General features: G+C 39.0%; 1 protein-coding gene across 6 annotated transcripts in view; it reads right to left on the reverse strand.

The window, feature by feature from the left end:
- Nucleotides 1-2,291: 2,291 nt before the first annotated feature.
- LOC107092952 (TBC1 domain family member 4-like) overlaps nt 2,292-13,926 on the reverse strand; it is a 45,860-nt gene continuing 34,225 nt past the window's right edge. For 5 of the 6 annotated variants that reach the window (XM_015387684.1, XM_015387686.1, XM_015387685.1 and 2 more), the window contains 6 exons: nt 12,238-12,338; nt 12,001-12,144; nt 9,981-10,140; nt 9,682-9,851; nt 6,581-6,757; nt 2,292-6,057 (listed from right to left, as the gene is read on the reverse strand). In XM_015387684.1, coding sequence (XP_015243170.1) covers nt 5,827-6,057; nt 6,581-6,757; nt 9,682-9,851; nt 9,981-10,140; nt 12,001-12,144; nt 12,238-12,338 — 983 coding nt within the window. In that variant the 3' untranslated portion in view covers nt 2,292-5,826. Of the gene's footprint in view, nt 6,058-6,580; nt 6,758-9,681; nt 9,852-9,980; nt 10,141-10,468; nt 10,593-12,000; nt 12,145-12,237; nt 12,339-13,926 lie in introns of those variants that run through there. The other variant, XM_015387687.1, reaches the window with a different exon arrangement.

Genomic DNA, 13,926 nt, shown 5'->3' on the forward strand with positions numbered 1-13,926 from the left:
CGACTTTCTTCACATGACACCGTTTCAACCCACCTCCAGCCCCTCCTCCATCTTCGTAGCTACAGCTTCATCAGAGTGTCCTTCCTCCTGGACTCTTACTGCATTCTATGTCTCATCTCAACTGGTCCGGCAGAAGACCGCCATGTTGAGCCTGGTTCTGCCAGAGGTTTGTTCCCAAAGGGGAGTTTTTCCTCCCCACTGTTGCTTCATGCTTGCTCATCATGGACAGGTTCTCTCAACCTGTGTTATCCAACTGGACTTCCATCTTTCAGGTCCCTGAGTGAAGCTCTAGTATCAAGTATCAGCTTACACAATCCACTGGAGCTCCCCATAAAGCTCAGCATACGTCTCACTAACCAGCAGTCTACAGACTGACCAACTTCATCTATCTCCACTCCACCACCAGTTTCAGGCCTGGGGGGAAACAACCCTTTGCTCCTGTTCATGCATATCTATAGACAAAGTAATTGTATCCATAAATTTCTCCTAATTGTCTTTTCCTGTGAGTTTTTTTTAGATTGAAATGACTATTCCACAAAGATACTGTACAGTGGAAATACTTTTCAGCAGCTTCACATTTCCTTAGAAGAAATCAACTCATCTGGTTTTATTTATTTTTAAATACCACTACAATAAAGAATCAGAATTTCAAGGATTGTATTATATTGACATGTACCTAGTATTTAAACAATTTCAACCAACCACATTCTACATGTAGTCGGGGAGTTATTTGTGCTTTTATAATTTTCAGCCATCAGCATTTTAGAAAACAGTAAAACAAAAACAGCATGAGACAGGAAGGACCAAACAATACATCCATTTTACAGAACCATTTCTTTGGAGGAATTATAATATATCCAGTGTTCTGCAATAAAACTAGTGAAATTAGTCTCCTTCATTTATCCACTCAAATCAATTAGGAGAGGCTCAATTAGGAGTAGATTATTAAAATAAGCTGAAGCATACAAGCAGACTTAATTCTGAATGGCTAAAACAAAAGACTTAATTATGGTTTTGGAATCACCAACTGAAATCCAGACTCATATTGGAGATTCAACAGATATCCAGATGTTTCTGGCATAACTTCACCTACTTCCAACATGCATGGAGGGGGACAAAACACTTCCAATGAACAACTTCCAAAAATGAATTTGCCTACAGAGTGGCTATCTTTGAAAACTTGACATTTGTGCTCAATATGGGAAGTATGGCTAAATTATAACAAAACTGCAGACAGGCAAGAAATACTTACTCAGTGATAAAGAAGACTCATCAGTTATTGCAAACACTGGAGTGGAAGTATTTGTCAAGAGGCAGGGGTGTTTAATTTTTTATATCACTCAACCTTAGCAGAAAGACGCCTAGAAAAACTGCATGTTATAGCTGTTCAAATGAAACTTTTGATTTCATTGTTTTATTTACTAACAATTTAATAAGAGCGAAATGCTTGGGTGTCTTCGTTTAAATTTATTTTCTCAGTTTTAGCACTTTTGAAATAACCAATAGCTATAAATTATTAGGACAAACTTCAGTGAAGCACCGGGTTTGGCCCGCAGGTCTTGAGTTTAAAATTTGTGGAATAATTACTTTTTTACATCTGGTCCTGTTGGTTCAGAAAGCATTTTTCACCTTGACGTAGGACAGAATCTTTTGAAAACAGCAATCTGAATTCAGACATTTTTCCCACTTTTGGTTTGTCCAAAATGTGACAAAAAGCAGGGGGCAAACATTTTTTTCAGAGCACTATTTGAGGGCACTTTGGGACACAAACTCTACTCAATACATAGGAAAATGGTTTTAATACAAAATAAGGCTGGAGTTGTTTCTGTAGAAAAGGAGAAACTGGAAATGATTTGTTGATATTTATAAAATCAACTTTTATTCAAATATTTCACATTTCTAATAACAATCAAATCCCTGCTTATATCTTTTTATCCAGCTTTGGTGTTAATGTTTTTCCCCTCCCGCTGCAGAGAAGCGAGTCACACGTGACTGGGAAAAGAAATCAACAATTTGATTAAATCCCTCAAGGCTGAATCTTTAACAACTACTGAGGGATTTCACTAAATATTCTTTGATATTTGGAAATGTATTTCCATTTGCACAAGTTCCTGATGAAAGAAAAACTTGTAATAATAAAAAGCTTTTATCCATTCTCTTTGTGGATGTCAATGCTTACCTTGATCTTTTAAGCAATGAGCTCTTCGGTAACCTTGGAGTGCAAAGGAAATGGACCATCTTTATTCGAGCTCATAGTGATAAGGAAATACATCGGCAGATAAGCAAACGGAAACAAGGCAAGGTACGGTTTATTGATAAATTCAGGACAGGTCCTTCCTCGTGTTGACAGTTCAAACAAACTGATACAAACACTTATCGGGTCAAGATAGGGAACCTTCAATCACCCTGAAAGTGTCATTTTACAAAACATTTATGCCATAATCCTGAGGTTCACCTCTATAGATCATGTAAAGGGTTCCATCGCAGCATGAAAAACTATGAAATTTATTTTCCAAGTTAAGAAAAATTCTGGAGAACTAGGACCCATTGATCCATTTAATTTTGCATCCATCCCAGCACTCTTCAAGCCATTTCTCCATCATTTTAACCACCTAATGTTCTGTGTTAGAAATGCTCTAAAAGGGCTAAAGGGCTTTGAGTCGAATAAGATACTAAAAGCTGTTCAATTATAAAAAAAGACCTGATTATTATTTTTTTTTAATCAAGTAGTCAAGTTTGTAACCAATATCTGGTATTCTTCTCCCCCAAGTTGCAACATCTACATTTAATGTGAGACTGAGGTGGCGAAAGAGTCCATAAACCAAATAATCCAACACTGCATTTTGGATCATTCATATATTTCCAGGCAATAAAGCACATCTTTGGTTCCATGATGTGTTATTATGAAGATGCACAAATACTGCAGTAATACAAACAACAGGCAGAAGCTTAGTTCTTCTCCATCGCATGCATCCTTTACAGGTTGCTGTTTTAAAAATGATAAAAACAAAGCTGCTTGATATGTTTTGCAGGACAGATCCATACAATTCATTTCTCAATTACAGTTCAATCAATGAAAAAAAGACATTTCTTTTAGCTGGGAACTTATTTACATAACAGTTAATGACGTCTTGTGTGAATTAGCTGCTGTTACGTTCAAGGACAGAAGCATAGCAGGAGTGTGTTAAACAAACACTGCACTGGCTGCCAAACCATACATCCTCTGGGAGCGATGCATCCGAACAAAAACTTTATTCTCAACCTGACTGTCACTTGTCTCTAAGTGCAGGAAGTATGATAAACACTTTGTTTCTTGATAGAAGTCACCCTAATCTAATAGTAAAAAATTTGTTTTTTTCTCTTCTTAAAAGAAGAAAAAATAACCAGGACAAGTTTTCACTTGAATAAAAAGTGATGATGGTGGTTCAGACATGGAGGTGGGAAAACAAAATCAAAGAGGGAGCTAGGGACAGAGCTTTTAAATCATATAAACCATCTGTCCACACAGTCAAGCACTTCACTGCAGTGTGTGTGTGCAGATACTGTATATAAAACCAAGCTTCATTATCGCTGAGAGGGCAACTCAAGTGTCCTCGTGCTCATTTTAGCTCCTTTCTCTGCTCACCCAAACTCTGTGACAAACAGCCCAGTGTCTTATTAAAACCTCAAGCTCAGTAAAATGCCTTTTAGATGGATTCACACCCATTAAACTTGTTCATATTTTCTCACTCAACCACAAAACTCAATTGTCTTAGACAGACTGTTTTTGTGTTAGACCCACACAATGTGATGCTTGAATGTAAAGGGGAAGGAATGACGTCTGATTTTTTTTTTTTTATCTTACAAAAATATGGAAATATATCAAGAATTGGCATTCATCCTCCTGAGTCAATCATATAATAACCTTTCTATGCAATTAACTTTAGGTATCTTGGACTGTGTCTCTGCCGGCTTTGTAAAAGCCTAATCTAGGTCAGGAAGGGTGGAGAGCATCTTTGAACATCAATTTTCAATTTTCCACAGATTCTCCATTAAAATGGGGTCTAGACTTTGACCTGATGGCTTAAAGTGGTTGCCCTGGTGGAAGGTGAACCTCCACCTCGTTTTGCAGGTTCTAACAGATCTAAAATCCAATTTCACATCACATCAACTCTAACCTGCTTGTGACTTAAAAAAAATCTCCTATATGGCTTTTGGCAAACTGCAAACAGAACTTCTAATTAGATTCTTTCAAAAAGGTCCGTGCTCTTGCCAGTCCTCTATAGGTTAGACACACTCAATGGAGAACAAGTAGTTGACTTCCAATATCCAGTCCACCTGAGCAGTAGATCTCTGCAGCTCCTCCTGCCTATCCAAAGGCATCTTTGCTGTTTGACTAAATCATTACTTTTCTTTTTAATGAACAACACTCATGATACTTTATTATAATCTCACTGACTCTCAAAGACTTCAATTGGCAGCTGAAGATAAAGACAGCTAACTGACTTCAAGAGGCAAGTGGTTGCACAGCAGTTTATTTGGTGGTATCAGAGTAAAAGGCGTCCAAAGGCAACAGTGGCTAGCAATATACCCAGTTAGCAATAGGTTCCTCTGAAGTCGGGACTCTTGCTCTTTCTGCATTGAGTTTCGTATGTTACCATCATTTTTACCTGGGTACCACAGCTCAAAATACGCTTTTTAAATCGCCCTGAGGTATGAAAGTGTTTCAATAATACGTGACAGGCAAAACGATTAAGGTGTACCCCAACTCTCCCAAGTAACCATTAGAGATGCAGATGCCTCCCCTCTGTGCAACCCAAAGTGGCTATAGACAACAGATGGGTGCTTAATTTATCTTCTATTTCAGAATTGAGTGCCTCTTTGTATTGATAAGTTCCAGTGAGACAAAATGTGAATCAGCTCAACAGCTATGAATTGGAGATGCTGCAGAAACTATAGTATCAAAGCATCGGAAGCTTCTTTTTTGTTGTTGCTCTTAAGTACAGCAGTGTGTACATACAGATCACGTCTCCACCTCAGTCTGTTTAGTCTGCGCCTCCTGGGGAGAGCGAGTTCTGCCTGGGAGTCTGAAGGCGGTGCTAAAAGAAGAGACGTCTCTCCGGCCAGAGTCTAAAGGAAACCGAGGAGGCAGGTGACCTCACATCCTGTCTAAGATCTGGAAGAAACGCTTCCTTCTTGAGAAAACGGAACAGAACTGAATGTTTTCCGGTAATGCTAAACTCTAAATCTGCTGTTAATTAATGCCAGAGAGTGTACATTCAGAAAAATGTTAGGTGATGAATATGAAATAAAGCAAAGAGGCAAAGCTTCCATAAAAGACAAAAGTTAAAGAACTACAAAATACTCCTGGATCGCCCACTGGTTAATGGCTGTAAGGTCTGAGGTGCCAACAGGCAGCTTCTGTGGAGTTACTCTGGCAGGTAGTAAATACATTGAGGCAGTGCTAACATAGAAACCCCCCACACACACACTCACGAATGATCCAACCGTCGAAGGATGATCTGGTCTTTGATTTTACCTTCAAACTGGTTGTGAATCATACGAGAAGAACAGCAGAACGGAAACACTGAGAAATTCACTGAAATCATCCTCCCACTGCTCCTTTATCTCCTCGCAAACACAACCAACATGTTTCCCAAACAGTCTGTCCGTCTGAAGACGTCACGCCTCTATAAAAACGGTTGCCACACTTCACCACAGAGGTAAAGCAGGGCTCATCAGCCCTCCTCTCAGCAGTCTTCGATTGTCTGTTTGTTGATCTAAGCTGCTGCATCTGCCCAGCATGGCTATATCCCCCCACCCCCAACCCAACCCAACCCATTGGCATCAGGGCTTCTTGGCTGGAGTTTTGGCTTTCCCATTGGGTCCTGTTTTGATCTGGGTCATCTCCACATCTGTCAGAGCGTCTGGGGGAAGACTGGAGCGCATGCGTTCAATGGTCCTCTGGTACGCTGTCCTCTCTTGCTCCAGGGAGCGAATCATGTGCTTCATTTTGCTCTCCCGAGAGAGGAAGTTCTCCACGCTCGTCTCCAGAGTCTGAATCTTCTGCCGTGCAGCCTGCAGGACACAGAGATTGCAACACCGTTTCTAAAGGGACACTGAAAGACTTTTTATATAGCAGAGAACAATAACGATAAAGTCATCACAAAGCATCTAAATCTACAGTTTATCCACAATCTGAAAAAAAACTTTTTTTTTTTTTTACGAGTCGCTTATTTAGTTCAGAAAAGACAGACACTCCAGTAATTTCATCTTGTTAAATCAGAGATGAGAGCACCTCAAGACCTCCTGATAATATGGAGCTCATCAGGTGTGACTTATTCAGTCCTCCTCCACAAATTCACACTTCACTGTAATGGTTCAGGTATGGGCAGAACATCACAGCTCTCCGACCTTCATCTCCTAAACATTCTCACAACTCCACTGCGTTCTCTCCTGGTGCATTAGTGCCACCTACAGGCAATCTGAGAAAATGACTAAAAATCTACATTCACACACCGTGTGAAGATTCCTTCTGAAAATAGTGTTGTAGTGTCTCAAAAGTGTTTCAGTCTAGAAGATGCTTTTGATGTTTCCTTACTTGAAGCTTTTCCAGCAGGTCCATGTTCTGTTTCTTCAGCTGGACGTTCGTCTTCTCTAATTTGTCGAGTCTGTCTGAGTCATCGGGCGCCGGCCCGGCATCTAACATCTCATCCTGCAGGACGTGGTACTCCACTTCATATGCATGCAGCTGCTTGGAGATGTCCATCTCCATTACCTGGCGATCAAACATGAGTTAGGGTACCTCTAAGTGTACAGTGTCCTCCACCTCTTGTTCTGATACAGACTCATGAGGTCTTCAATTAAACACTTTCTAATGCAGTGGAAGATTTTGCATCATCAAACCTTTAATAGGAGTACATGGAATCAGTGGGGATATTCCCCTGAACTACTGTATCTTCATGTTACACAAATCTGATGTTTTCCACAAATCAATATAACTGTAAGGTGGAAGGAAAAGGTTATATTCAGCATATTATCTACTCCCAATCAAATCCAAACATGCCACCAGTAAGTAAGACATTAAGTAAGTTCATCCCAATCCAAATTCCCAATTTTTCTTTATCCCACAATATATAAAACTTTCTGTCAGAGGTTCCTTAATAGAAGAGTGACACAAAGAGGGGAAAACATTTTTTTAAGACTCTAATTTATTTTTTCTATATATTTTTTTAGATAGTTGATATTTGAATACAAAATAGAGTTCAAAAAGTAGTTGGTGCAACACTTACCAGTGTTGCTTAGTGCCATTCAGCTCCTTTTTGCCGCCTTGACCAGATATTACATATTAATATCTGTATGGGTGCTAATATTGAAGTTCTAGATCGGGTATAGGCAGTCAATAGGAGGCAATCTATTTAGTCTATTTCTACGATGGATTTAGTTTAGGTTAAAAGTCTCTTGAACAGTAGAAAAAGTTTTTTCTTGTTACGGCATCGGACCTTGAGTTAATTAATAATCTTTTTTTCTTTTTCCTTCTTTCCGCTTTTAATTTTTCAAAATAAAGAAAAAAGTGAAGAAAAAAAGGACAACAAAAAGGATTAATAGTCTATTCAAACCCGTATGGTTGTATATTTGTCTTAAGGATGGAATTTATACCGTGGTCATGTCAACTGTTTTTATGACTTCCTTTTCTAACCGTATACTAATCTTGAGTTGGCTTTTTGAAATAGATGCGTACATTCATACAGGTCATATTTGTTTTTAGAGAGGAGTTTATGCCATCTCTTAAAAAAATTAAATCAACTGTAATGATTATAACAAAGGAAATAGAGCACTGGTATCAGAAAAGTATCAGGGTTTGTTCGTCACATTTAAAACTCCTCTTCTGGCAAGAAATAAATGGCAGTACACTTAAAAGCAGAACAGTATGTGAAATTTAGTACATTTTATCTTGTTCATAAAATGGTTTTAATGCACTTGTCACTTGGAGCAGAAACATAGGCCCAGTTCAACCTGGAATGAAGCCCAAAAAAGGTGGGAATTTTCCCCTTTTGATTTGAATTAGTGATTTACAAACCAAAACTCATGAGTGTTATGTTCAAATCAAACAGAAAGAACATGAAGTATTTAATTTTATTATATACCAAAATAAAAAAATAAATTTTTAAGCAATGTCAAGCTCTGCAGTAACATGAAGATTCCAATTTAAAGTTTACCACTGGTCATTTAAAGGTATAGTGGAGAATGTTCTTTTTCCGGGTGGATCATCTAAACAAGTGGTCCCCCTAATTGTCAATCATTCTGGTGATATGTTTACATAAGGCCGTCCTACGTGCTCGTCCTCAGTTAGCTTTCTTTTTCTGCGCATGTGCACTTTTATATGCTAAGCTACGGTTTCAGAAAGTCATTGAAGCTCGCCTTTTTCACTGCGGTTCTTTGAAAATGGCCGAGGGTCATAAGTAAAAAAATGTCTACAAAGTGCATGAGAAGAAAAGAAAGGCCTCAGAAGAGAAAAACAAGACTAGAGTGTAGGAGATTCTTTCATGTGTTGGCATACACTGAAATCACAGGTAGGGCTTCCTCCTGATGCCTCGGTTGCAAAGTTTGTACTCGACAGGTAAAGTTTTGGATGCTTTTTGGAGAAATCAATTTCACATCACTGCTAGTAAAAGTTATCTACCTCTATATTGTAACTTTCTCTCTTGTAATTAGCATCGTTATGCAGTTATACGGTGGATACAGATCCTTATTTACCCCACAAACGCATCTAAATTTCCACTGCAGCAAACACACACATTCTCTTTTTTTTCAGCTTTTTTATCAACATTACACTGTCACAAGTACAGAGCAATTAAATAAACTCTGCATTTAACCCCTCCCCTTGCAGAGCAGAGGGCTGCCATTGTGTGGCAACCAATGTGAGGGGGACCCTTGTGTAGGGTTAAGGGTCTTGCCCAAAATGAAGGCTATGGGGATTGAACCGGGTAGTTGCAAACTTCTTAGAGCACAAGCGCACTGCTCCAACCACTAGGCCAATACTCTCCTTACAAGCATGTCATTATTTTTGTAAAGTAGCAGTAGTCTTATTTGCAGGGAAACTTTTTATATACAAATATGGGTGACATGAGATCCATCCGAGCCACCGTTTTATCATTGCGTACCCGCACATCCTTAAGGAGAAAAGGGGTTGTGCATGCTCTCGCACATGTCTTATAGGTGTTCCCTCTTTGTACAGGGTCATGCATGCTTTTTAAAGGTGAATTGTCAAAAATTTGTGAACATTTTCCACTATACCTTTAAGGACACAGCAGGTGTGCTCTGGTCAGATGAGACCAGGACACTATCCTGGGCAAACACTACCCAACATTGACATATTGAGGTGGCTGTGTCATGCTGTGGGGATTATATTATTGGTTAAAAACACTAAAGTTTAAGAGCGTAATGGGACAAGGGTGCAAAATGGGTGAGAAAACAGGTATAGTAAACCCCAACAAAAAATACATGCAAATGTATTTATATTTATTTTTTGTATGTTTACTGCATCAATCGTCACAATCAGACACATGGTAAAGCCAAAACAGATACTTATTTAAAGCAAAGAAAGAAGTTCAACACAGAAATGTGAAAAAGTCAGAGGAGGATCCAAATTTACTGTCAGATAAAAGGAATTATTACATCCCATAGTGTTCCTTAGTGTACCTTTGCGATGGTCTGCTCCATCTGTGTGTGTGTCAGGGTGGGGAGGGTAGTTTTCAGATAGTCCACAATGCTCTCAAAGCTGTCACACTCCACTATCTCCCCCTCATGGCTGCTCAGCAGACAGAGGGCCACTTTAAAGATCGCCTCTGTACCCTGTACAAATACAAAGTCTAACGACAATAAAAAAAAAAAAAAAGAGAGGCAGCAGAAAAGTGTTAATGTCCCTCTAAGATTGAAGGTTGATATAAATATTATATACATTTGGCCCCAAACAGAGAGGCCAGAACTCTTGACTTTACCAAAGATGCGGGACACAAAGCCAAGCGGGAACTGCGAGGCAAAAAGGGTGAGGAACCACGGCGCGGCGTAGAGGCTGGGCCCAATCTCGTACTCCTCCAGGTGATTGTACAGGTCCCGGTGGTAATCGTGCAGCAACCTGGACAGCTGGTACATCTGAATCTGAGATGAAACAAGAGAGAGAGAGAGAGGGCAACTTTGCTTCAGAACAAACTGGTATAACTGGATCTGGAGGAGAAGAGTTATCTAAGAGAAATCTAAGAATCAGAGAAGTTTTTTTTCATTGAAGCACAGCAGCAGGTAATGTGAAAGCACAGTTGTTTTTATAGGACTTGCTCTGACAAGACCATCCTTCTAATGAAGGGCAATAACTCTTTACAATATCAGACAGCTTAGAGCGCAGAAAAGGAGAAGCAGAAGTTAGCACAGGTTAAAATTAGACACTCTGCTTTTAACATTTCCCCACAGCAGCAAAGAAGATAAGCAATACCTTTAACTGTTGATGAAGACACAGAAAACTGAGCAAATATCTCCCGTGTGTCTTTAAAGAGCAGAACCGCAGCAGAGAGAAGAAGAACAGCTTCTGCCTGGCTGAATGACTACCTGGAGGAGATTAAACATTACCCCCCCGCTGATGCTTTAACTTCAGGGAGGTCAGCTGATGTTTAACTGAAGCTAACAGAGCAGCTGTGGTCTGACAGAGAGGTGGAGACATGCTGCTGCCAGCAGGGAAACCCACAAAGGCTAACAGGCCGATAACCGCTATAAAACAAGCCGTCCAGCCTGCTTGCTGTTAAACAGGAAGTAAATGTTTCATGTGTGCATGTTTATTGTTTCTGTACATTCAAACATACATCTCCAGAAGAAAATCTGGAATGGAGACTGAGTTTAAAGATTTAAAAAAGAAATATGCAGAAAATGCAAACATCAGAAGGAAATGAATTCCAGTCAGCATAAAAAATTAAATATCGACTCTGAAAGAGTTTCTGCACATTTTAAAGCTCATGATGGCGTAAACTGAAAGTTGCATTTCATCATATTTTCCTTTCTCAGTTTTGGTGATTGGGGAGAAGTCGACTACAGTGGTTGATACAGCAAAAAAGTTTCAGTGTTCATAATGCAGAAAACAGTGGTGCTGGGCCCTTGCAACATGAATTCAAAATGTGGCTCAGCACTGCTAAAATAAATGAGAACACTGCTGTTCTACAATATGCATACTGTTTTAGTAATTCAGCAATGCCTGATTCCACAAACTTCCAGGTCATGCTTTAATGAAATCTCGGCTCCGGAAATTGCAGGTAAAGAAATTTTCTAAGAACATCATTGATCTCCTGTAGATAAAGAATCCTTTTATGATTTCAAACGATTGAAATATTGATTTAAGCACCTCATCAGCTTTCTGACTTTAATTCAAAAGTGGACAAAGACAACACAGATGAGAACTGTGGCCTTTATGGAATAATCTATAAAGATTTCAACACTGTGATCAAACTGTAAATGCAGTGCACCTTGCAGAAGCATTTTTACCACTCAATGTCACTATAAGATTTTATATATATTGTATTTATTATGTAAGAGAGCAATACAAAGGACTTCATTATTATTAAGGGGAGAGGGAATAAGACGTTGCTTTTTACTAGTTAGTAATATAACAATATACTATAATATAATAATATGGAGGTGGCAGCATTTCTTCAGCAGAGACAACAAGATAGATAGAGTTAATAAGAAAACAAAAAGACATTTAGAGGCTGTAAAAGAATTTAGACTGGGTTGCAGTTCCTCTTCTAAAAAGGAAATGACTTGAAAGATGCAGCTAGAAGCTACAAGGACTGATTTTGTCAGCAGTGGACACCTCCAGTTATGAATATAAATTCATGCAACACTTTCTATAGTTTAAAATTTGTGGCTATGATGTTAAAGAACATTAAAAAACAGGGATTGTATGCACACTACTGAAACATTCCTGTGCTCTCATGAGATAACTTGTTCTGATGGGGATGAGTACTTGTGTGCACCGACCTGCAGGGAGACCATGTCGGGCCTGTACTGCCTCCTGATGCCCAGATCATACATCAGGAACTTCAGCATGTCGAACGCTTGTTCTTCCCTCATGTGGAGCAGCAGCACGCCGGCCACAAAGCTGATGCCCTGGCAGTAGCCGACCTGTGGAGCACAGACAGGAGCAACTCATTTTAAAACAACCTTAGAGAAGGTTTCTACTGTAATGAGCAGAGCAGCGAGGATTACAGCATGTACCTCTGTGTCCATCAAAGAGTAGGCCTTCAGCAAATTGTAGAGGGAAAGCTGGCCTGCACCAAGCTGGGCTGAGAAGTACTGGTGGGTGGGGAAGGTCCGACCTGAGGAGGTGAACAGATTTACCGATATTAGCTTTTTGTTATGAAAACAGCCCCTAATAAAAGAAATCAATGTAATTCTGGCTGTTGCAAGGCAGTAACATCAGTCTACCACCTTACTCCACTTCCATCCTGATCAAGGCATTATCAAACGATCCTTGGCTTGTGTTTGGGATTTTATGTCAGCTGCACAAGCAAGCTGTGTGGCCTTAGTTTGCTGAGAAATTATTTCAAATCATAGTCAGTATTCATGTGCACAGCTTGCAAAGCTCAAACAGGCCATGTGTTTTGTTTTGTTGAATGATGCAGGTAATTTCTCGGAGTCAAATTTACTCACATCAAAGAAAAGGTCTACTCAGAAAGAAATCAACATTTGGTTCGCCTTTAAAAAGAGTAATATTGATTTAAAATAAGAGTGAGGAAAAATGGCCCTATCTTGAGGAAAGCACTTCGAGCTCTAGGTAAAAATAAAAATAAAAAAAATCTAATTTTCCTGTGTAACACATCTGGGTTTTCACCAAAAAGGACTGAAAGGTGCACCTCCACCTGATAGTGATGAGTGCCGTAGATATGAGTCAATAAATCTTATCATGGTAAAGGGTAGTTATGCACCGTATTTAGATTTGATACCAATATGTTTTCTCTTAAATCCATTAACAGACAGTATCTATTTTTCTCCTACCGGTCCTGTTCGGTCTTTGCAAACAGCATTTCGGCTGTCCCTTCTGAGGATGTATTATATTTTCTTTAATGAATGTTCATGATGTAAATGTTGTATCTATGACCTTTAAATCAAAGCTCCAATTGATTAACCTTCTCTTTACATTTTTTCCCCACATAGTAAACCTTAAGCAGAATTGCTGATTTTAGCCAATGAAAACATTTAGAAAACTCAATGTACACTGCAATGCATGATTTACCAACTCTTTCACTGATGGTAAACTTCACCATCATCTCCTATTTCCCTCCCCTTGTTCAGGTCCACACTTGTTTTTTGTTTTTTTTCTGTCTGCCCTGAAAATATTTGACTCAAATCTTAAATACCACCCATCTTTAAAGGTAGAAAAGACCCAACAGTTTCTGCTCTAGTAACCTTTAGTGTCCTGCTGGCTGGAATAGAAATGTGAAACTGAATGAAAATGGAATATTTCACCAGAAAATTAAAATGTTATCAATCCACTAATCTTTATTTCTTACAGTCTCTGGATTCCTCATATCTCTTTCACTGCAATCTGACATGCAGAGGTCACTTTTATTTAATCTGACAAACGTTGGTCAAATCGATATAAGGTAAAAAAAAAAAAAAGAAAATCAAACAAATTAAATTCTTTAAATTACATGCAAAAACCTTCACTACTGTAACATTCCGACCGTACAAACTTTAGTTGTGCTTTAAAAAGTTAGATATTCCCAAAAATTCTTTCCATTACAGATACTCTGATCGGATATTGGTCCCAATATTGTCCATTTAGTTGGATCGGATATCGGATAAATGACGCCGATCCGGTATTCTAACCCAGTTATTTCTATTTATATTGCTATCCTGCAGAGCAATACAGTTACAGTGATCTAGTGACCTAAATTTTATGGT

Source organism: Cyprinodon variegatus, unplaced genomic scaffold (assembly GCF_000732505.1).
Source record: "Cyprinodon variegatus isolate N-32 unplaced genomic scaffold, C_variegatus-1.0 Scaffold401, whole genome shotgun sequence".
NCBI classification, from domain to species: domain Eukaryota; kingdom Metazoa; phylum Chordata; class Actinopteri; order Cyprinodontiformes; family Cyprinodontidae; genus Cyprinodon; species Cyprinodon variegatus.